This window comes from Sphaeramia orbicularis, chromosome 4 (genome assembly GCF_902148855.1).
Source record: "Sphaeramia orbicularis chromosome 4, fSphaOr1.1, whole genome shotgun sequence".
NCBI lineage: Eukaryota > Metazoa > Chordata > Actinopteri > Kurtiformes > Apogonidae > Sphaeramia > Sphaeramia orbicularis.
The window spans coordinates 12,518,142-12,543,703 of NC_043960.1; the positions used below are offsets into that span (position 1 = coordinate 12,518,142).

A 25,562-nucleotide genomic window follows, 5' to 3' on the forward strand; every position below is an offset into this window, starting at 1 on the left:
GGGACAAATGGATCAAGTTTGTATCCTCTTTGGCATTACATCACATTCTTTTCATTTTAACCAAAAATGTAAAACTGTGATTGCCTTCACCACTCTTCTAGCTCATAGACTAATACTACTTAAATGGAAAGATAAACAACGTCCAACATTTAAATCTTGGTTTCTGGATCTTTTACATCATTTAACATTAGAAAAAATTAGATATTCTACAAGAGGATGTGCTAATAAGTTTTTCAGTACCTGGCAACCTGTTCTGAATCATATAAAAGCGGTACATCCCTCACTTATTCCAGAGTAGTCTTATTAATATGAGTCTGTGACTAATATACAAATTCCTTATTCTTTATTTGTTCATTATTATTGTTAATTGTAATCTTTTTTTATGGTGCAACAGGGTAGGAATGTTCATGGGTTTGGATATTAAAAAAAAAAAAAAGACTGTATTATGCTTTTCTGGATGACTCAATGTGTAATAAAAACACTTGGAACAAAAAGGTTGTATCCTCTAGCCACCCAGAATTTGTATCACTCCTCCAAAATATTGTTTTTTTAATAATCTCCCTGTATTTTTTCTTTGTTTAATGTTTTTCTGTGTAAACGTGTAATGTTTAAAGAACCCAGAGGTATTGTAACACTGATTGTTTTTAAGTGAGAAATACTGAAACCGAAACTTTTTTTTTTTTTTTTTCACTTTTGTATGTATCAAATAAGGAATATGAAAAGGGCTTTAATAGATAACATATGTATGAATGGTAGTGTTGAAGATATTTTGTCACCTTTTTCAATAAAACAAAATGGGGAAAAAAAAAGAGTCAAACCTACAAAAACTTACTCTTAAGGGGTAAAGTCATATAAATCTACATATAATATAAATATTAAAATGACAGAAAGCTACTATGTTACAGCAACCATCAAACTATCTATGTACTGCAAGAAACAGTTGGAAAAGTGTTGCAGAAAATGACAGTGTTTTCATGTTTCACTGTGAAGCAGGGGTCTCAAACTCATTTTCTTTCAGGGGCCACATTCTGCCCAATTTGAGCTCAAGTGGGCCGGACCAGTAAAATAATAGCATAATAACCCATAAATAATGGCAACCCCAAATTTTTGTCTTTGTTTTAGTGCAGAAACCCCCATTAAATTATGAAAATACTTAATTTATAAACTATCCAAACAAAAAAGATGTGAATAACCTGAAAAAAACTGAAATTTCTTAAGAAAAATAAGTGCAATTTTAACAATATTATGCCTCAACTTATCGTTTATACATGTGCGTTATGGATCAGATCTACAAAGACACTAAACACTTAGTAACAGGCAGAAAATTGTTAAAATTGTTGTGCTTAATTTTCTTTAGACATTTCAGGTTGTTCATATTTGTTCAGGTTATTCACATTTTATTGTTACAGGATAGTTTGTAAATGTAAATATTTTCATAATTTCATGTTATTTTTTGCACTAAAACAAAGACAAAAAATTGAAGGTGTCATTATTTATAGGCATAATGTAATATAATTCTTTTTCACATCAAACCAAGAAGAAATTATGGAGTGATTATTTTTTATAGGTTATTATGCTATTATTTGACTTGAGATCATATTGGTCTGTATGTGGAACCTGAACTAAAATGAGTTTGACAGCCTTGACTGTGAAATTTTTGCACTTCGCAAATTCATCTCACAGGCCGGATTGGAACCTTTGGCAGGCTGCATTTGGCCCTCGGGCCGCATGTTTGAGACCCTTGCTGTGAAGCCTGAGAAACTATTTTACCTGAATAATTTAAATGTATTGGTGTTGATGGTCACTGGCAGCTGGTGAAGTCTGTGATGGTTAATGTAAAGCACAGTACATTCTGCATAGCGTGTAGTCTGAAGCTTGAGCATTACATTCATGTTTCTCAGATGCTAATGGTAATGAATCTATCCATTCATTTATTTATTTCTCCTGTCAAATTAATTTCTTAGAATATATCGACTCTGTCTACATTCAGACACAATCACGGTGATGGTCGCCTGCTGTGCCGCTGAGTTATTTTTAGTGATCACACATTAATGAAAAAATGATTATGTATTGTTATGACATGATTACTGATTAGAGAATAGGTTTGACACTTGTGCTGGAATTACAATGAATTAGACATGGCTTGGCTTTCATTTTGTTTTATGTCATCTGATCTCCTGAAAGACATTTGTTGAATTTGATGCAGAGAAGTAAAATAGTTGGTGACATTTTGGCTCTTTGTTGGTCAGACTCTCCAAACTACGGATCCTGGAGCTGAGGGAGAACCACCTGAAAACCATGCCAAAGTAAGACAGCCTTTATGTACTCCATTAGTGTCTATATATGTCACAAAGTGCAAAATACATAAGGTTTAACCTGATTCTCTGCATACGCTACTGTTTCCAAGACACAGATGATTCATGATATAGCTGGATGTGTATGCTTGCCCTCCCAGGTGTCCAGATTAAGCTAAATTTATCCCAGGCAGGTGTTGTTGAATTCTGATGCAGTATGTTTGAACAAGAGGATGTTTGCCCGAGGTCTTTTAAATGCTTCCTCTAACTTTACAGACTATATATATAGACATTTTCCTGTGTACATAATGTGAAAGCTTAAGGAAGTAATGCAACTGTGGCTGTCTTATCTTATCTGGTCTTATCTTATCTTATCTTACCTTACCTTGCCTTACCTTATCATTAGCTTACCATAGTTTACCTTACCTTACATAACTTACCTTACCTTACCTTACTTTACCTTACCTCACCTTATCATTAGCTTTGCATAGTTTACCTTACCTTACCTTATCATTAGCTTCGTATAGTTTACCTTACCTTACCATTAGCTTACCACAGTTTACCTTACCTTACCAGACCTTACCTGACCTTACCTTACCATTAGCTTACCATAGTTTACCTTACCATACCTTACCATACCTTACCTTACCTTACTTTACCTTACCTTACCATTAGCTTACCATAGTTTACCTTACCTTACCTTATCATTAGCTTCGTATAGTTTACCTTACCTTACCTTACCATTAGCTTACCATAGTTTACCTTACCTTACCAGACCTTACCTTACCATTAGCTTACCATAGTGTACCTTACCTTACCATTAGCTTCGCATAGTTTACCTTACTATACCTTACCTTACCTTACCTTACCATTAGCTTACCATAGTTTACCTTACCTTACCATTAGCTTACCATAGTTTACCTTACCTTACCATACCATACCATACCTTACCTTACCTTAGCTTACCATAGTTTACCTTACCTTACCTTACCTTACCATTAGCTTACCATAGTTTACCTTACCTTACCTTATCATTAGCTTACCATAGTTTACCTTACCTTACCTTACCTTGCCATAGTTTACCTTACCTTACCCACCCTACCTTACCTTAAATTACCTTACCTTACCTTACCTTAGCTTGCCATAGTTTACCTTACCTTACCCTACCTTACCTTACCTTAAATTACCTTACCTTACCATAGCTTACCATAGTTTACCTTACCTTACCCACCCTACCTTACCTTACCTTAAGTTACCCTACCTTACCATAGTTTACCTTAGCTTACCTTACCTTACCTTAAATTACCTTACCTTACCATAGCTTACCATAGTTTACCTTACCTTAAATTACCTTACCTTACCATAGCTTACCATAGTTTACCTTACCTTACCTTACCTTACCTTACCTTACTTACCTTACCTTACCTTACCCGTATGCATAAAAACTCTTTGTGCTTAGTGTGTCTTGGCTTTGCCGTTAATCACATACCTTATAATGTGTATGTACATTCTTAGTCATCCAGTGTATGTGGATTCTAAATGCATTAGCAGAAGGCAGCGGAACTTGTCATTTGGTTCTCATCCAAGAGGTTTCCTCACTTCTAATTGACTGATGGGGGAGTTCCAGGTATTTACGCTCGGCTTAAACTCTGCTGTGGTATTTCCAACCTCCCTCCTTTTTTCAGAGTGACTTGCCAAAGAATATGCAGATGTTGTAACACAAAATTACCGAGCAGAACATTTTAAATTTCTATTCAGTCAAATTCTCAGACATCCTCCATATGAAACAAACTATTTAACAATCGACTTTCAGTTATGGAAGTTAAGCTGCTGTCATGTTTGTTTTGTCAGTAATTTAGTCGTATCACTGATATTCTGATTTAAAATGCAAGATCTCAACCTTTAGGTGTAAAATGTCACGGCTGGGGGGGTCTACTAAGGAATCCAATGGGTGAATAATCTGTGAATAAATAACTACAGTTGCGGAAAAAATTATTAGACTACCATTGTTTTCTTCAATTTCTTGTTCATTTTAATGCCTGGTACAACTAAAGGTACATTTGTTTGGACAAATATAATGATAACAACAAAAATAGCTCATAAGAGTTTAATTTCAGAGCTGATATCTATCCATTTTCCACGTTTTCTTAATAATAACCAAAATCACTTCAGTTCTTACATCAATAGCTATGGCATTGTACTGACAAAAACAGTGCTTTTAGGCATTCCATGTTTTTTTTTTCTGTCTGTTTCAGTCACATTAGTTAGGAGATAGTACTTGATTGTATAACCATTGCTTTTGATGACTTTTGATGGTCTAATAATTTTTTCTGCGACTGTATGATGTGGAAACTGTTGGTTCCATAACAAGCACACAGCCTCCGTGATGATCTTCAACATTTTATGTATACCGGTACACTAGCAAATTACAACACCACCTGACAAGATCTAACATAAAGACAATGATTATTACGTGGGAAAATTGACAGTTTGAGGTGTTGAAACAGACATGGTCCATTTACTACAGCTCTACAGTCTGTCATGTAGCTGAATCATAGACCGTACACACACACACACACACACACACACATGCACACACATTTTATAGCTGTTCTTTTTATATCATTGAAATTAAATGTAAAACCAACCAAACTTACCAAACATGCCATTAATCTTCCCATCACTGCTAAGAAATCCACTCTGCTGAGCAATAAGGCTATGTTCAGACAGCAGGTATTAATGCACAATTCAGATTTTTTGTTGAAATCAGATTTTTTTTTTTTTGTGCTCGTTCATATTACACATTAAATGTGACTTCTATCAGTTTTGAGTATGAACTGAATGTGACCCTAAAGTGACCCTCATGCGCAAAAGAGGTCCTGACGTAATATGTGATCACACAGGTACGCACTGTTGACAGAAGTAAATATGTTCCCCCCCCCCCACTTCTCTTCCTGGGACACAGAATTGTGATGTTTGTCGCATTTCAATGACGTAAAGGTCGGATAAATGCGACCTGGCCGTTCAGACTGAAGTCACATTGCAAAATATCAGATACGTATCGGATTTAGGAGCCCATATGAAAGTGGCCTGGGTTGGATTAGAAAAAATCAGATTTGTGCTGTTCAAGCAGTCTTTAACAGATCACATACAGCTCACATATAGGGCAAAAAATCAGATTTGGGCCGCATTTGCCTGCAGTCTGAACGTAGCCTTTGACTAACAGGACATCAGATTCACATACACATTATCATATCATCACATAAGCCGTTACATTTCCATCAACAGTGCAACAGTAGAAAAGTGTCTTTGATTATATTAAGTGCTGTCAACAGGTTGTCATAATTGATAATGACCGTGGATAAAAGCCACACCAATAAAAGGCAAAATATATATTATGTTCATGGAGGATAAGAAATGGGACGTTGAGAGTGTTTTTTGATAATGCGAATGAAGCTGAACAGATTCAATTATGGCAATTATGGCATTAGCATGACATGTCAGTCAGTAAAATGTTGTGAGACTAAAAAGTCTGAGCGATTAATAAAATTATATAACCTAAACAAACACATCAAAATCAAAATACACTGAACTTTTGTGATACAAATTGTGATCCCTTAATACCACCATTTTCATTATGTTCACACAAAAAAAGTATTTTCAGCTGGTTTGAGATCAGCTATGTGAATACATTGTAGTAATTATGCAAAACAAAAACTTTAATTTTGTTATTTTGAGGAGAAAATACGTACTTTCATTACACCAGACCACTGATATACATCCAAGTCATTATGGACTTAAAACAGTATCCTTAAATCCAAAATGATCTCAGTAAATGTACTGTGTGTAAATCATTTTGCAGTAATTACAGTGTTGGATTCTTTCTTCTCATCTTAGGTCCATCCACAGGCTGACACAGTTGGAGAGATTGGATCTGGGTAGCAATGAATTCTCTGAAATGGTGAGAACATCATACTTTCATGTGTAAAAATGACCATGTATCAGGATATGCATCATCTATTAAGAGTCTAGAGTATTTGTATTTATTTATTTATTTATTTTTAAGCTTTATTTTTATTGTTTGATTTCTGTACATTCCAAAACAAACATTAGGGATTAAGGGTGTAAGAAAATATCGGTTCTGCAATATATCGCAATATTTCATTTCATAATACTGTATCGATATTAAAAAGTGCTGTATCGGTATTTTAGGTATTTATTCAAATGCAGATATTGTGGAGGTTCATTTTTGTTTTTTTGTTTTTCATTTTTGTTTATATTTTGTTTATTATTATTTAACACTCTTTTATTAAATAATGTTCTGGTATTAGATATTAACTAATAGAGTACGAACATTTGAACAGGATTTTAAACTGTAATGTCTGTAAAACAGAATTTCAGTCTGAACACAGGAACATTTTGTGATATAGCATTAGATCCTGTTGTGATAAAAAAAAAAAGTGTTTAGTATATGTGCATATTTCTGGTGTAGTTCAATTCTTCAAGGAAATAATCATTTTAAAAAAGGAAACAAACACAAAATTGCCTTTTTAACAGTGTCATGATATATCGTGATGTATCGTATCGTGATCCTAGTATTGTGGTTTGTATTGTATCTCCAGATTCTTGCCAATACACACCCCTATTAGGGATACATTAACCATGATAAACCTTTGTGACTAACAATTGGTTTAAGTAATGTGACGTTGAAATTAAAATTGTCCATTTCTTCCAGTTATTATGACACTGCTCTTCTTGCGTCCTCAATCTGTGGGTCAGAATCTACATCTCAAATATTCCATTCACTATTTGTAGCCAGTCGTTAGTTGTAGGTGGTTCTAATCTGCACCATTTTTTGGTAATAGCCTTTTTACAGGCTGCTAATAGTATTTTAAACAAATATCTATCATTTTTTCTTACATTATTACCAATAATACATCTGAAATACATCCCCAAACATGGTTTAGGAATTGCATAACCCAATATCTTAACAATCGTTGAGTATACATTATCCCAGAATGATGCAAGTTTAAGACAAAACCAAAAGACATGTACATGATTGACATTGCTATCTCCACATTCTCTCCAACAAGGTTGAACTCTGGACACATATTTAGCTGTAATTTTAGGTGTTATGAAAAATCGAGTTATATTTTTCCAGCAATGTTCCCTTCATGTTCTTGAAGAAGTGGTTGACTGTTGAGTTCTCCAGATATTGATCCATTCCTCCTCTGAGACACACATTTGAGTCTAGAGTATTTGAACATTGTGGATATGCGTTATGGAGGAGTAAGGAGCGTCATTTAAGGGGCTGCGTCTCTTCAAATCCTCAGCGGGCTCATTAAACCCTGATATGAACTCGGTTAATAATGTGAGAAAAAAAAATAAAAACAGCTGAAGGGACACCGGAAATGATATCAGGGTCAGACAGGAAGTTATTTGTGACTGTAGTAGGTTGGATGGATAGTCTGCTTCCTGCCAAGAGAGAAAAACCATGAAAGGAGTGACTGCCAGTCTCACCCACACTGCCATTTCTGTCTTTATTTCTGCCAAGTTCTTGGTTTATTTTTGGATCCATACATGTTTACAGCATTAGTTCTAAGACTTTATCCTTTAATTTAGTGAATGGCTTATCAGCATATTAATAGCTAGATGACTGAATTTGTATTAATGCTTAATGGGATCAGTATAATGTCTGTTAATATGTTTTCCACTCTTTAGCCGGAGGTGCTGGAACAGATTCACAACCTTAAGGAGCTATGGCTGGATAACAACTCTCTACAGTCAATACCAGGGGTAAAGAACACTACAAACACTTGCATTACCATTTACTCTTTTGCCTTCTTTCTGTCATTCAGTGTCTTTTTTCCCCTTGTTTCCTCTCTGCAGTCGATAGGAAAGCTTCGCCAGCTGCGGTACTTAGACTTAGCTAAGAATCGCATTGAGTCGTTGGACACAGATATCTCAGGCTGTGAGGCTTTAGAAGACCTACTGCTTTCCTCCAACATGCTTCAGCATCTCCCTGACTCTATAGGTATGTGCAAAAACAAATACATACTGATAGATAGATAGATAGATAGATAGATAGATAGATAGATAGATAGATAGATAGATAGATAGATAGATAGATAGATAGATAGATAGATAGATAGATAGATAGATAGATAGATAGATAGATAGATAGATAGATAGATAGATAGATAGATAGATAGATAGATTGGGGCGGCCGTGGCTCAGGTGGTAGAGCAGGTCGTCCAATAACTGAAGGGTTGGCGGTTTGAATCCTGCTCCATCCTAGTTAGTCCGTTGTGTCCTTGGGTAAGGCGTTTCACGCTCCTTGCCTCCAGTGCCACTCACACTGGTGTATGAATGCGTATGAATGTTTGGTGGGGGTCGGAGGGGCTGTAGGTGTGAATTAGCAGCCACGCTTCTGTCAGTCTGCCCCAGGGCAACTGTGGCTACAGATGTAGTTTACCACCACCAGAGGGAGAATGTGAGAGTGAATGAATAATGGATCAATAATGTTTGGGTGTCTAGAAAAGCGCTATTTAAAATCCAATCCATTATTATTATTATTATTATTATTATTATTATTATTATTATACCCTGATCAGAACTTTAAAGATACATTGAACTCTTACGTAGATGGACCAGCGCATACTGTGTCAGTGTTTTGAAAGATTAAGTTGTCTATTCTTTTGTACTTGATTTTTTTTAAAAGCGCTCGTTTTTATTTCCCAAATTACACAATTGATCTTCATTTCCTGTTTAGGGTATAAATTTAAAGTTTCTTCCTGTTCGTTAATGTGTTATCCTTTAATTACTCAACATATAGGATTCATGTTTGCTCATGTGCTTAAATGAAGGTTCTGTTGGTGTCTGTGTTGTGTTGGGAGTCGTTCATTTATTTACATTAACCAGCTCCATTTCTAAGCTAACAGTAGCTAGCATAGACGGTATATATTTATTGGACAGAGGACCCATGACATCACCCATTGGTGTAGGAACTACTCTTTGTATTTTGGCTTTTTGAAGCTGGAAGTGACCATATGTGGACAAAAGGGATGGAACTCTGGTAGCCCAAGCGGTCAGAGGTGAAATAATGCTAAATACTAGCTTACTGACCTGCTTACATGGTAAACTTTATGAACCACTGTTTAACAAAATCATTTTACTGTTGTGTCAGTAGAACACATTGGAGCTGTCTATCATTAAAAAATACCTTCCATTAGCTATAATGAAAGTGAAAAAGGCCGACTTGGCAGGCAGTGAGCTATAATACAGAAATGCCAACCAAAGCCAAGAAGCAGAAATTCAAAGAAGGACCACCAGATCACTTAGAGATTCAGAATAAAACAAATGATAGCAGAATGAGTCCTGGGGAAAAAAAAAATTACTCAGAGGATTTTTGAGAAAACTCAGTGATATTCTAACTGAATATACTTCTGTATGAGTTTCATTGTGGTGCTGAGGTCTTCGCCCAGTTGGTAGCTAATGTTGTACATTTGCAGAATAGAGCCACTAAATAACACAGACCAACAGAGTGAATGCTCAAGGAAAATGCTACTTAAGTCCCTGTAGCGCCACATTATGTAATAACAGTGCAATACGTAGTAATGTCATAATTTTTCACCTCCTTTTTCCACTACCACTTTATGTAATAATGCCGCATTTTGTAATAAAATTCTTGAATGCATTTTGTAATATACTTTGCCGCATTTTGTAATAACCTATTACATGTTGTGTCTTCCAAATTTCAGTCCATGAGTAAGTTTCTTGTCAGTAATACTTAATTAATGCAGCTCTTGTCTCTTGCTTGCAAACACATTCTCCATTATAATGAATACACTTGCATTTGATTAGAATAGGTTTGACCAATGGAACATCCCACTAGTTTTTAAAAATGAATTCATATTAAGCTGGAATGCTATGTTGTTCGGCTGGTATGATGGTTTTCCAATCAAGGCATCAATTTTGATGGCTTATTACATAATACACCAAATTATTACATTTCCTTTAAAAAAGTGCTGCACTCGCATTTTGTAATAACTGTTGCAGTATGTAATAAGTTATTACAAAGTGTGGCAAAGTTTATTACAAAATACATTTAAGAATTTTATTACAAAATGCGGCATGTTATTATAAAATGCGACATTATTACTTAATGAAGTGTAAAAATTATTGCATTATTACACATTGCGCCGTTATTACATAATGCAGTAATACAATCCCTCAAGAGACATTTATTAGCTTAGAGAAAGGAGTTAACTGGTAACAACAAATGACTGTGTCCCAGCACAAAGCAGACTTCAATACAAAACTTGCTTAAATTGATCAGCACATCCAGATCTTTCATATTGAACCTTTAAAATATTTTGGAAACAAACAAGTTACAAATTTATTTCATGCAAGAAAATCCCAAGCAATGGATATTCATATAGGGTTAAACAGCTAGAAATACAATTTATTCCTGTTTTTATATTACTATTGTCCATGTCTTGACCTTGTACAAAGTACTTCAAAATCTAAAATGGCAGTGTATGTGGACATATACATTATGGGACTCTAAAATACACGTGCATAATTCCCCTCCTTTATCCACTTTGATTGTTTTTGCATGTGTTTGTACTTTGCAGGAATGTTGAAGAAGCTAACAACACTGAAGGTAGATGACAACCAGCTGACCTCACTGCCTAACACTATCGGGAGGTAAGAATCGTGCACTCACCTTCCACAAAAAGCAAAACTAAGAATTCAAGTAAACATTTCAGTTTCATTTTCGACTTCCACATTATCTTTCTTATCACGGCAGGTGATTGTTTATTTTTGGTGGGCTGTTGTTTTCCTTGTTTATCACTGTTGTTGATGATTGGGGGGGGTTCTGTGTGTTGTGTTTGCTGCGTTGCCATGGCATTAGTGCGAAGCCCAAGCAAGGGTGAGTAACATTAGCCTCCTGGATCCAGGGGTGCGTTCAGAGACAAATAGATGTTCAACTGCGCAACAGATACAAACACACATGCATTTAGAGGCATCTAAATTATATAGCAGTTACATGCAAACATCAGTCTAAAGATATAGGTAATTATTTAACACTTATTTTTATGTTTGATTTTGGATCAAATTTACATTCTGATTCTGAAATTATCATCCCTGCTAAAACCTACTGTTGAGACAGAAATGATTGCATGTAAAATATGTACAAAACAGTCAAAATCCAATCACATTATTCACATTAGATTAATATTTGGCCAACTAATCCCCTTTTTTGAGGGGAATATCAAATTCCAGTCAGTGCCTTCATACATCATAGTTTGCGTTTGCAACACTTTGTATCTCAACGCTTTGAAAACCTTTTGTCTTTGTGAACAAGTCCCAGGTTTTAGAGTTAATAAGTAGTACTGTAGATCCATTACTTTCCCTTTAGAGTTGATAACACCATAGGTACCATAATAGATCCTATTTCTAGCCCTTAAGTGTTGATTACAAATGGTGTACCTATTCTTACCCTGCTGTTTCTACTCTACTTTATGCCCCTAAGTAAGTCATTATTAACTTTCAAAGGGTATCTCGTAGTGCTTTTTCCGCATGGTACAGGCTCAACTTGACTCTACTTGTCTTTTTCTATCCAACTTAAATTAGAGGTAGTACCTGGTAAATTTCAACACCTTCAAGACTCTACATGAGCAGAGGCGATAATCCAGATGACTAATTTGTCATAGAAAATCATCACTGTAACTACCTCGAGCATCAGATAATGTGCGAGACAGGACCGGAAATAACTGTAATTATAAAAGTGGTCAAAAGAGGAAGCGGAGGTGTTAAAGGTCAGGGTGAAGATGACATCAGAGCAGGGTCATGGCGCATTGCTATGATGTTCAGCTAGATTGAGAAGTATATCTGCAAGCAGAAAACAGTAACTGGTACCAAAACTGAGGAGGGTCGAGTTGAGCTGGTATCAGGCGGTGGAAAAACCTCAGTGTGTAAGTGTTTCTTTAAAATCGTGAGTAAGTTACCCTGCTGTACTATTGTATACTGTGTACTATTGTACATAATGTGGATCAAATACACACTACAGATGTGACACTTGACTCACTGCTGCTTGATTTAAAAAAAACAAAAAAAAAACAAGGTGATTTTTTTAAGGCCATTTTTTGTATGACAGCTTTAACATGGGCCACCAATCATACCTGTAAGAAATGGAAAATACATGTACGCAAGTTATGTTTATTTTTTATTTTATCAGCATAGGTCTTTTACTGTATGTTTTGCTGTGACTGTTGCTTGTCAGTAGTTTCTTGCAGGATGATAATTGATTACAGCATATAGAGGTTAGAGAGAAAGCAGTCAGTGACTATGTTTACATGCATAGTGATATTTTAACTGTCACACACAATATGCAGCATATTCTGTTGGGATAACGTAAATCAGGCCTTATTCCAAATGCAGCCTTTTCAGTGACGTGTTGATTATGCTACTCGGTGATAATAAAAGAGCTTTTAGGGGCATCCTTTGACAATTAACACATTTGGAATATGCACCTCTGTCAGTGTTTTCTGTTCAATCTATGACCGACAGCCTCTTAGCCTGTTTTAGCCTGTTTATAGTCAAGGCTTATTTGGAGATGCATGTTCTAAACATTTTAGTCAGAAGGAAAAACACCTACTTTTAGGCATTATCAAATCAATGTCAACAAGTTTGTGTATATTTAAAAGTGTCATAACAGAATCCTTTTCAGGATGGTAGTTAAAGGAATGAAAGAGGGAGGCTGTGTTTGCATGGTTGAACAATAAGTGGAGGAAGTGTGGCTGCGTGTAAACTGAAATTTGAGGAATATTAATAGACACGAGCCATGAAGTCAGCTTAGTAGAAATATTGTCTTAGGAATAAGGGGAAAAACTGGAATGTTTTTGTGCATGTAAACATAGTCACTGTGGCAAAGCCGTATTTAGAGAGCAGTTGTGTTTGATGATGAATGCCCCTGTGAAGAAAAATTTTACATTATCTTAGATCTGTTCCCTCGCATGTCATCTCCTGTCATTTCCTCTAGTTTCCTGTCTCCTCTCCTCTCCTCTCCTCTCCTCTCCTCTCCTCTCCTCTCCTCTCCTCTCCTCTCCTCTCCTCTCCTCTCCTCTCCTCTCCTCCCCTCTCCTCTCCTCTCCTCTCCTCTCCTCTCCTCTCCTCTCCTCTCCTCTCCCCTCCCCTCCTCACCTCTCCTCTCCTCCTCTCCTCTCCTGTCCCACACCGTATGGTGGCCCAGATGGTCCAGTCCTTTGGGAATAATAATAGCAGACTAATGCAATGTTAACAGTGACATTACATTAATGTAAAATTGTTGTCTCATTAGCATTAGCCGGCTGTTAGCGTGCTGATAGGCCAATGATGGTGGCCAAGGGGGGGGTCAGGGTGGCCTGTAGAGGCTTGTCATGGATGTAACTGTGAATATGGGTGAAGCGGAGAAGTTTAGATCCAAGTTGAAGAATTTCTGGCATCAAAGAATGTACAGTTTCCTAAATAATACTGCAATTTGCAAAGAGAAATTGGAAAAGTGAATCAAATTATCAACCAAATGTGGGTAACACCACCATCAGACTGAATGTAACTGCCTTTTTCTTCAATGTGATGATCTTTTCTTTCTCTTAACACTCGACTTTAGATGTTTTGTCATAAAGACAAATAATTTGTTATTATTATCCCATGTTAAAGGATAAGGTTGGCATCATTCTGTAGTTTTCATATTTTCAACAAATCTGATAAAAGACCAAAACAGTATAATAGTCCATTAGTCCATCTCTCAGTCCTTTAACTATTCCACCCAGGTCTTTGCTCTCTTTGAAGATTTAACCATGAAAAGGTGTAATTTAGTGGTGGTTTTAATTTCTTTTTCTTGCAAACATTGCTGAAACAGAAGCATAGGTGGACTGTTACCTCCAGAAAAATACACTCTTGGTTTACAGACAATATGATTATGCTTGCCTTAATGGGATGCATTAGGGCTGTGCAATATGACCAAAATCTTATTTCATATCCAGATAATGACCATATAGAAGGGGCTACTTCTTCTCATTATTACCCATTTTGTCCTTCTCCTGCACAGAATTACCCCACTCTGTATCACTCTAAATGTTTTTCGGTGTGTATTGTGTCCATGTAAATTTTCCTTCTGCGTCAGTTCCATGCAAACAAAACTAAAGCGTCATCAGTGTGACTTGTGACTTAATACAGTTGATATATTTTATGGTGATATTTCACAGCCCTACGTTACATTTATGAAGATGTCACACAGTGTGGCCTCATGTGTAAAAGCCAAAAAAAAAAAAAAATGTTTTAAGACAGAAGCCTGTGGTGCACACCAGTGAGTTAGTAAGATCGATTTATTCTTTTTGAGGTATTTTCACAGGATTTGTTGGCAATAAAGAAATCACCATCCTTATCCTTTAAAACCCACCGTGTCTGTAAGTACTTTAGAGATTTTACAGCCTTCAGAATCATTTATTTTTTTTTATCTGCCATGCTTTCTCTGTCTGTCATTTTTGTTCCTTTCTTTCTTTCTTTCTTTCTTTCTTTCTTTCTTTCTTTCTTTCTTTCTTTCTTTCCTTTCTCTTGTCCAGTCTGTCTCTGTTGGAGGAGTTGGACTGTAGTTGTAATGAGTTGGAGTCGTTGCCTCCCACCATCGGCTACCTGCACAGCCTGAGGACCTTCGCTGCTGATGAGAACTTCCTCACAGAGCTGCCCAGGGAGGTGAGGAGATGAACCCATAATGAACACCTGCACATGCTCCCTGCTGGCCTTCATATCATTCACTTTACTGTAATGAAGCTGGGCGAAAGGTGTCCCTCACGCAGCAGAACTTATTATTAGACTTTACTGTAACTTGAGATGATGGATTATATATATATACCTGTGTGTGTGTGTGTGTGTGTGTTCCAGATCGGTAACTGTAAGAATGTGACAGTGATGTCGCTGCGATCCAACAAGCTAGAGTTCCTCCCGGACGAGATCGGGCAGATGACCAAATTACGAGTGCTTAACCTTAGTGACAACAGGTACACGAACCACACAAACACACATACACATATGAGACCCAACTGTGAGTCACTCCAAACACCCACAACAAAACACACTCACGCAGGCAACACTTTGTCAATGACCGTTCTGGTTCTGTGGCTGATCTCACGGCCCGCTGTTGCCATGGGAATGGGTGAGTGTGTTGCCATGGTTACGTGCTTTGCAGGCTGTACGGTGCGTGGGTAGAAGAAACATCTCTCTTTTCTTTCTCATCCCTCTCCCTCCCTCTCTCTCTCTCTCTCTCTCTCTCTCTTTCTCTCTCTCTCTATCAGGTTAAAGAATCTACCGTTTACCTTCACTAAGCTGAAGGACTTGGCAGCTCTCTGGCTTTCTGACAATCAGGTACAATTCTCTAACAAAACCCTTTTTTTTTTTTTAAACATACTGTACCTGAATGTAACACCACAAGTACAACACATCTACATATTAGCATATGAACATCAAGCACTTACATTCTTTACCCTTCCTCCATAATTCTACTGCTATATATGAATGTAATCACTGTTATTCATGCTTTAAATATAAATTCTATTTTTTTCTGTGTAATAATTATAATGCTAAAAAGTATCATGTCGTTAATGTTGCATAATGCCTCGAATTCCACTGAAAATCATTATAGTATTGGGGAAGATGGACTGGACTTGTATTATTTATAGAAACAACTCTTGCATTGTTTTCTGTAAATTGCATCTTTAACACATTCTTTCATCTGTTCCATAATAAAACAACACAGTAGTCCAGTGTAGATAGGAAAACTAAAAAAAAAAACAATCACAGAGATCAGCCAAAAAATATTTTAAAAGGGAAAAGAGCAGATGCAAATTCATGAAGTAGTGTGAAAACTATGAGAAAAAGCAACCTCAGATGAAAAGATTTAGGAAAATGAAGAAAATGATTCATGAAAAATTACAGAAAACTAAATTCTCTATCACTGTTGTTATAGTAACATCAAGCGCTTACATTCTTTACCCTTCCTCCATGATTCTACTGTTATATATGAATGTAATCACTATTATTCATGCTTTAAAGGTAAACTCTATTCTTTTCTGTGTAATAATTATAATGCTAAAAAGTATCATGTTTGTTAATGTTACATAATGCCTTGAATTCCAGTAAAAATTGTTATAGTATTGTGAAAGATGGACTGGAAGTGTATTATTTATAGAAACAGCTCTTGCATTGTTTTCTGTAAATTACATCTTTAACACAATCTTCCATCTGTTCCATAGTAAAACAATACATTAGTCCAATGCAGATAGGAAATCTCTAAAAAAAAAAAATCACAGAAATCAGCCAAAAAATATTTCAAAAGGGAAAAGAGCAGATGCAAATACATGAAGTAGTGTGAAAACTATGAGAAGAAGCCACCTCAGATGAAAAGATTTAGGAAAATGAAGAAAATGATTCATGAAAAATTACAGAAAACCAAATTCTCTGTCACTGCTCTTGTAGTAACGGTACCCTTTGCCATATAAGAGGTGTCAGCTTTTATGCAGTTGGAAAAAACTTTTTGTTGATCAGACGATGTTGTGATAATTACTTTCCCTGACTGGAGAATGAATGACATTTAGCCAAATTCTGTGCAGAGATGAATATTTGTGATGCAGATGCTGATGCAGTCAGGCTGACTGACTAAAGCAAAACAGTGGAGTGAATGTGAAAGTACAGTCTGATTAAAGTTGTAAAAGAAATGAAAATCAAAACAACACTGGATTCTTATTGAGCTGCTAAAAAAAGGAAAGCACATCTAAAATTCTAATGCAATCTGTAAAATGGTAGTGCATCTTAAATTAACATTTAAAATTACTACTTGTGTATTCGTGCTCTGACTAAAAAGAGATATCTGAAAGTGTATAAATTCCACTGCCAACAAACAGAATTTAATTGTTCATTACAGAAAATAAAAACGGTTGTGATTTAATACATTTTCTGTTACATTCATTTTTTATTTTACTTCCGTTAATGTAATATTATTATTGTAATAATATTGTGATGCACGCTTATTTAATTACATCTTCTTACTTGCAGATTTGATTTGCAAATTCTTTCCAATTAGTCTCCTGCCTGAAGTTAATCAATACACCACTGTTTAATTAAGAGCAGTAGATTCTCAGCATAGATAAGGAGAAGGGAATAAATGTGTGCAGTAAAAAGAACTGTTGACTTAAGTGTACTAATGTTACTGTGTGTATTTGCAGTCCAAGGCTCTGATCCCTCTGCAGACAGAAGCCCACCCAGAAACCAAACAGAAGGTTTTGACCAACTACATGTTCCCTCAGCAACCCCGACATGATGAGGGTAAATCTGTTAATGTGTGTGTTTGTATGGATGGATGCACCTGTATATATACCCTTTAGTTAATAGTTGCACTAAGATTTAACTTATAATGAATGACCTTGCAAAGAAAACATTTTTTCAACAATGAAAATCTGTTTAAGATAAGGTAAGATAAAGTGTTATTGGTCCCACAGGAGAAAAAAATGTATTGCCACACCTAATAAATGTCACACCTAATAAATCAACACAATGTCCCGTTATTGTTATATACAATATACTAGGTCAAGGACAAAAAACAATTATGATGAATAAAACGACTTGATTGAAAATTTACGAGCAGTCATAATTTTTTTGTGCATCTTATGGCAACAGAAAAACTGGAGAGGTCCCTGGAATATGGGAAAACATATCTTAAAGACGCACAAAAGGCATTATTTTAAGTCATTGAACTGATTAAAGCAGATCTTTCTGATCAAAGAGATTTCTAAAAGTTTGAGACAGTATGTTCCCTCCTTAACCATGACATGTATGGACCCTTAGATGAAAAAAAAACAAACAAACACATGTTAAAACTGAACATATTGTGGATCTCTAGTTAAATCAGCATCACTCTATACACACATTTAACACATTATTTAAGCTGTAATACAAGTCACACACCCTCAAAATATCACATCAACCTATGTAACATGAATGCAATTTTCTGCCAGTACAAACTCTTCCCATCATGACAGAGATGATTAGTCATTGATCATATTTCTTTTTTTTAACAATGTATTTTTTTATTAAGTCTTTTAAACACAGAGAAAAAATAAGACAAACACTGAGACATATAACAAAGGTATAAGACGCCACAAAACAAAAAAAAAAATAAAGGGTTCCACAATGTAATTACCCAATCACTTTGTACACAGCACATAATATCCAGAGGTGTATCAAGGTGTATCCAGAGTCAAGGTGACTGATTATATTTCTCTAGTAAAAAGTGAATGATGGAGTCTGCAGGCAGGCATTGGAACGTGTTATGTCTGTTTTTAAAATATCTGCATGTGATGTAAAGAAAGAGGAAAAAGTTATCTGAAAAGGTTTTAATTTTTTTGTTTGTTTTTGCCAGAATATTTTTATTGAGGTTTACAATCAGAAAGCAAAGCATTCACTTCAATCACAATTTACTCTCCTTTACATATCTGTGCCATTTCAATTCAAAACAAAAACAGCATACAAAACATCAAACAGAGCTTCTCAATCAGAATCCACTGCAAACCTCTGAGTCTAGGGTATAGAAGTATACTTGTCTATATAAAACCAGGACCTGCCATGCATATAATGTTAACAGTCATTGGTCTGAATTGCCTATTAGGTCTTATTCTTTGACGTAGTTAATGGTTTTAATTTGACTTGCACAATGCACCAACACTGTTAGATGAGACATAAAGTACCTCCAATAATGAGTGATGAGAGCATGTAATGCAAAAAAGGACATATGAAGAATATATGGGACCTGATTGTGTTTTAATGCATATATACCAGTGTTTTCCAACCGTGGGGTTGGGACCCCATATAGGGTTGCCTGAAATGCAAATGGGGTCGCCTGAAATTTCTAGTAATTGCTAAGAAAAAAAAACAAAAAACAACAACTTACTAACAAAAATATATAGTGAGTTGACAGAGAAAATCCCAATACAGAAAAGACATGACAAACTCTGAAGCTGAAACTGAAGCACTGTGGTACTGTTTATCTTTCAAATGTTCATTGTGGTCAGTTTCAGATGCTGCAACTCTTTCATAATTCATAGTTTGAGTTATTATTTGTTCAGTATTAATTGTCAGCCTTGTAAATCCAAGCTGGACTGACTGTACATATCCTGACCAAGGAAAATCAAATTGTCCCTTTGTCCAGTAATCTACACCTGGCTTTTCTGTCTCCGTCCATAATAATATACATTATATAGACTAAATGTCATCTAAAATTAACATTTATTTGCAACATAGTATAGCAAACTACTACATGATCAAAATCAAATTAATTTTAGCAAAATGTCTCCATTTTGAATGTTTGGGGTCGCCAGAAATTTGTGATGTTAAAATGGGGCCACAAGCCAAAAAAGGCTGGGAACCACTGCCATATACAGTATGTGTGTTATACTTTAACCCTCTTGCTCTGTATGTACTTCTTCAGATTACCAGTCTGACAGTGACAGCTTCAATCCTACTCTGTGGGAGGAGCAGAGGCAGCAGAGGATGACTGTGGCCTTTGACTTCGAGGACAAGAAAGAAGAGGAAGACAACTCTGGGAAGGTCAAGGTTAGCTCTTTATTTATGTCCGTCTGTCTGCCTGTCTGTCTGCCTGCATGTCTGTCTGTCTGCCATATGAAGCAGCTATTGTTATTTTCGTTTTTTGTGTAAAGAATAATGAACTGTCTCAGCGTGAAACTATAAATGTTGATCAAATAGTTAAGGTTAAATGTGAGTATTAGGCTACATTCAGACAGCAGGTCTTAATGCACAATTATGATTGTTTGGTGAAATCCGATTTTTTTTGTGTACACATTAAATGCGACTTCTATCAGTTTTGAGTATGAACTTAATGCAACCCTGAAGTGACCCACATGCACACAAGAGGTCCTGATGTAATACGTGACCACACAGGCACGCACTGTGTTTACAGAAATAAATGTGTTTTTCCCACCGCTCTTCGTCCTGGGATGCAGAATTGTGATGTTTGTCGCATTTCAATGACGTAAAGTCGGATAAATGCGACCTGGCTGTTCAGACTAAAGTCGCATTGCTGAATATCAGACACGTATCGGATTCAGGACCACATATGAAAGTGACATGGCTCCGATTGGTGCTGTTCAAACTGTCTTTAACCCTTAGGACTCTGAGCCTATTTTGGCTGTTTTTGAGTACTTTTGATTTTGCCTTTATATACTATACAAAAAAATGTTTACTCTACCCATGTTTGGTGTCTTTTATTTCAGCACAACTTCATCTATGTCATCTGCCTACTATTTTTTCACTTTAATCTACTATATCAACACAAAAGGCCAAAGAACACACAAAAAATATCAAATCCGATTTGAAAAATTTCTATAATTTATTGCATAAATAACACAAATATCCTTAAACTTTTTCAAAGACTTTAAAAATGAACATTGGTTCCAAATTTTAGGTATATAAAATTAAAATTGTAATAAATTAAAAGTATACTCAAATATTTGACATAAAAGCATATCTTTACATAGGTGTTTTCTCATCCTCAAAAGGACAAAGATATGTTAAGAAATATAACCCCCCCCCCACACACACCTCATTTTCATACTTTTATTCACGTTTGTTTGCTCCGGTTTGAAAACGTCATATCTCCGTTGTATTTGCTCTATCAACATCAAATAAAAAGTGGGAGAGTGTTTCAAGTCCGCACTTTTGAATGCAATTATCCTCAGTGGTCTACGTGATCAACTTCCGACGCTACGACGTGTTAAAAACATCATGTGATTCAGTCACGGGGCCGTGATCGTGGACCCCTAAGGGTTAGCAGAACGGATACAGGTCACATATGGGCAAAAAAATTGGATTTGGGCCAATTTGCCTGCAGTCTGAATGTAACCTTTGAGGATGCATGGAGGTTAAATTATTCTGAATGCTTGTGATGCATTATAGGTTATACATTGTACATTTGTGAGATGTTTTTTTTATAGCAGTCACTGTATTTAGTGCATGTTCTGTGTTCTTCTTCTTGTTTTTTCATGCCCACTCAGTGTCTGTATGCTTGTTTCTATATGTGTAGGTGGAGATAAATCTAAAGCGCTACCCGACACCTTACCCCGAAGACCTTAAGAACATGGTCAAGTCAGTGCAAAGCCTTGTGGGTAAAAGCGTACACGCCGGCCACGGGCTCCAGCACCAGCACCAACACCAGCACCAACTCCAACACCAGCACCAGCACCAGCTGAGCACGGGTACCGCCACCTCGGCAGGAACAAACATGGAACACACGCATCTCAGCAAAGAACCGTACGAACCGCCATGGCCGCTGCCTCCCAAAGAGGTGAGCGACACAAACACACACAGGAGGAATGTCACACGTGTGCTTTACACAGACATACCTGCCTTTAACAGCTTAATACCATCTTGTGCAATAAGTGAGGAGCTGTCACCCTGTTACCTGATTCACCTAGAGAACAGAATTAATGTAATGACACTGAGGACTTTTGGTTAGAAAATATACAACTCTGGGAAAAAATGATGAGCCCTGAACCCAATTGAAAACCTCTTAACTGTGATCTAGAGGAAGATGGATGGCAGCAAGTCATCAAACGAAGACAAACTGCTTGATTTTTGCAGCAGGAGGAGCATAAAGCAGCCAACAGCAAAGTGAAAGACTATTGGAGAGTAGACAAAAAAAAGCTAGGACTGAAAATCAGGATTATTCAACCAAATACACATTTACTTTGCATGTACATAAAATAGTATTGCATTGTTGTTGCTGAGGTCTGAAAACTCATGAATTTTTGTTATTTAGACCAGTAGTCATTTTCTGCAAATAGATCTCTAAATCAATATTGTATTTTTATTCCAAGGTTTGGAGAAATGCTATCATTATTTTTTGGATGAGCAAGAACAGTCATTTTGCTCACACACAATTGCATACCTATAAATAGTAAATGCAGTCATCACTTTTTTTCCCATAGTTGTATGTTAAAGCTACAGTAGGCAGAAATAAGGAAAAAGAAATTAATACTCCCCTCTTGCAGCTCTATCCTCTCTGTGATTTTTAATGAATAGAAAGATGTACAGGATGTTTTCCTTCTAAAGATGACCTGTCATGTGACATGTGATGGAGTCTTGGTTACTACAGCTGTAAAACACCCATTGTTTATATCCCCCAAAATCTTCTGCAATGGCCTTAGTTTTGTAAAGTCTGAAAACAGAGCTAAGAGAAGGTTATTTTAGCATTTATTATCATAGGTTATTTTAGCACAAAATCAGTCTTAATACACGTCATACCTTTTATGTCGTGCGCATTTTCATCTCGTCATGTCATTTACAAATACTTTAAAAACGGAAAGAACCATCTAACTTCTTATACTTCTACTCAAGATCCTAAATCATCCAGTGAACTGCAAAGGAATAGTTATTCAATATTTATTGTGATAATTATCTGCATTGACTGATGTTTCTTGTGTTAACTTTTTGGCCGCATCTGTACATAAAAGGTCTGATTGCATGAAGTTATTAAACACACTTATGCATGTGTGTGTTTGTCAGGTGACAGACAGAGAGATGCAGGACTTCTCTCAGACTCAGCTAATGGATCAGGGATCAATGCATAACTCTGGCATCGACATTCCCAAGAGGAAGGACAAAGAGGACCTGACAGAGAGCTCTGAGGTGTGGAACTTTGGCTACAAACACTGAAAAGATGCTGTTTTTTGTGTATATTTTTCCTTAAACACTCAACAAACGTCTTATCTCACTATTGCTTGTGTGTCCCCAGGACTCCATGGGCGGCTCTCCCAACGACATCCGAATCTCCGACATGAGGCCCACTCTGGTGGAACCGCCCATGTACAAACCAAAGGTGGTTCTACTGGGCAAAGAAAAGAAAGGTACTGTCATGTTCTGCACTTGTGAACATGTAGACACATGAGGAAAATAGTCTCACATACACGTGCTAATTTAATGTGGTCCGTTGTAATGCGCTTGGGGCTTGTTGTAATAGTGTCCTTTAATTAGTCATGGTGGCAGGCGGATTAATTTGAGAACATAACAGAAAGAAGGAGGGAAAAACAAACCTCTACAGTACATCTTGATTACAGTGTAATGTTTTCAGCTTTGAGCCTGATTGATTCTTTTTACTTATTTTACCTTAAAGGCTTCACTTTCATGTGAGTTAAACCTGGAGGTAAATAAGATTCATTAATTAACCTAAAGCTTATTTTACTGCCTCATCAGAAAGTCTGTTTTTGTCCTAAATAATTTAGTGCCTAAATCCTTTCCACTGCAGAGTTATTATGACATTTTTTTTAGTCTTTCAGTTTAGTTTTGGGAATTTTTTATGCAAGGTGCACAGTGGCTTCCTCTGGTTTTCCCTATACACATATGTATTTCTCCTGTCAGTGGCCTTGACCACGGTGCTGATGAAGATCTGGAGTTGGTCCCTGAACGCCTCAATGGCAGCTCACTATTCCTAATGTGCTAAATGCTAATGCTAGGTACGGTTTGTGTTAGCAAGGGGAATATTCAGAGAACAAATGTGCCCAAAGGGACACTATAGTGAGTTAAAGTTAACCTTATTTAGTTTTAGTTGTATTTTGATCAATTGGCAGTTATTCGTTATATTCAGTAGTAGTTTTATGAGGAAAGCCTTGATTTGAAATTACTGTGAAATCATTATTTACTCTCATTGTAGTTTTATATTTATTGTATTTATCACTTTATGAATACATTTTTCATGAAAAGTTTAGTTTATCTCAATTAATGCAACTACGAATGGAAAAAATATTATGAGCCTTATTGTGAAACTACAAAAGCATTATGTGGCAAAAACGATGTCAGTGAATGTCTCCTGTAATCAAAATCAAAGGTGGTGCAGTCAAATATTGCATGTGTGCCTATTTTTTTGGACGGGCAGTGTATCTGCATTATTGTGGACAGGCCTTTAGTTAATTGTACCTTTTGTCTAATTCAGAACTAAATCAGGGAAACTTTTCTTCACATTCTATACTTCTTATATATAAATAATCAATACCTGTCTGCCCTGTTGAGCCCAGGTTCTTGAGTCTTGATTTTTTGTTGTATCATTAATATGAAACCCTCTGTAGTTTGTTTTGTGCAGATGTAAGTGGCTTTTTAGAGCGTTTACATTTAATGACCTCCCTTTAATTCCCCTCCTGACCTCCTTTCTGCACCTGGTTGAAACTCCGGTTTGTTTTGGTGCTGCTGCTTTTTTCCAGGCCTGTAAAAAAAAAAAAAAAAAACATTCTTGATTTCCATGTGAGAAATCTGTTTAATTAAAGACTTAAATAAAATGCTCGACCCATGTTTTATAACCAGGCCATGCTTTGCGTCACTGCAGTGGACTGAAAACAAAGAATGAGAGCAGTCCTGCAATCTGGGTTAAGACATATGAAACATATACAGTATACAGGCCTCACTGAAATTCAAACTAAACAGCATTAGGTTGGTAATGTAAACCTCCTGTTTACTAGAAAAAACATAGATTTTATCTTTATAACCACATTCAAACTAAAGTGAATTAAATAAACTAGGCCAGTCCTCTGGTTAGATCTTTAAACACAGTCCTTTTAGACTTAAATGGATCATAAAGTGTCAGTGGATATTTAGGGAATGGTTTATTGGTTTATTAGTATATTTAATTACTATTTAATGCCACCTGCAAATTTAAATGATAGGCAACAAGAGAGACTGAAATAACAGACTAAGTGACCAGGAAATGACAGCAGGTCATAAAAAAACAAAAGACGGGTGATGTGGGATTTTTAACCTGATTGATTTTATCGACTGAACGCCAACTCCCTGGTGACACTGATAGACGTGTTGTCATGAAGATTACATTCTGCTCTGTAGTTGTTAACTTACTCATAAACCTTTACAGGTGTTAGTGGATCCAGTTATTCATTTGGGATAAAAATCGAAAAAAGAAAGCTCACTGTCTTGTTTTGCCTGTGACTGAACTTCTTTTCTTTTATTTAGTCTGTCAGGTTTGTTTTTGATTTTGGTTTAGTTTTAGCTAATTTAATGTGTAGTGAAGTAGCTTTATGTTTTATTTAGTGGTAGTTTTAGTTTATCAGCCTTGATTTATAAAACAGAAAAAATCAAAATATTATTTCCACAAGCCGTTTTATTGTTATACAACATAACAAAACCAAACCATTAACACTGGGGTGAAAGGACAATGAA

At 36.1% G+C, this 25,562-nt stretch overlaps 1 protein-coding gene across 1 annotated transcript in view; it reads left to right on the forward strand.

Moving 5' to 3' along the window:
• lrrc7 (leucine rich repeat containing 7) overlaps positions 1 to 25,562 on the forward strand; it is a 130,034-nt gene that overhangs the window by 75,470 nt on the left and 29,002 nt on the right. The window contains exons 6-19 of the mRNA XM_030132485.1: positions 2,250 to 2,306; positions 6,192 to 6,255; positions 8,016 to 8,090; positions 8,184 to 8,328; positions 10,931 to 11,003; positions 11,212 to 11,229; positions 14,903 to 15,032; positions 15,222 to 15,337; positions 15,632 to 15,701; positions 17,558 to 17,657; positions 19,816 to 19,940; positions 21,427 to 21,687; positions 22,908 to 23,030; positions 23,137 to 23,248. Coding sequence (XP_029988345.1) covers positions 2,250 to 2,306; positions 6,192 to 6,255; positions 8,016 to 8,090; positions 8,184 to 8,328; positions 10,931 to 11,003; positions 11,212 to 11,229; positions 14,903 to 15,032; positions 15,222 to 15,337; positions 15,632 to 15,701; positions 17,558 to 17,657; positions 19,816 to 19,940; positions 21,427 to 21,687; positions 22,908 to 23,030; positions 23,137 to 23,248 — 1,469 coding nt within the window. The remainder of the gene's footprint in view (positions 1 to 2,249; positions 2,307 to 6,191; positions 6,256 to 8,015; positions 8,091 to 8,183; positions 8,329 to 10,930; positions 11,004 to 11,211; positions 11,230 to 14,902; positions 15,033 to 15,221; positions 15,338 to 15,631; positions 15,702 to 17,557; positions 17,658 to 19,815; positions 19,941 to 21,426; positions 21,688 to 22,907; positions 23,031 to 23,136; positions 23,249 to 25,562) is intronic.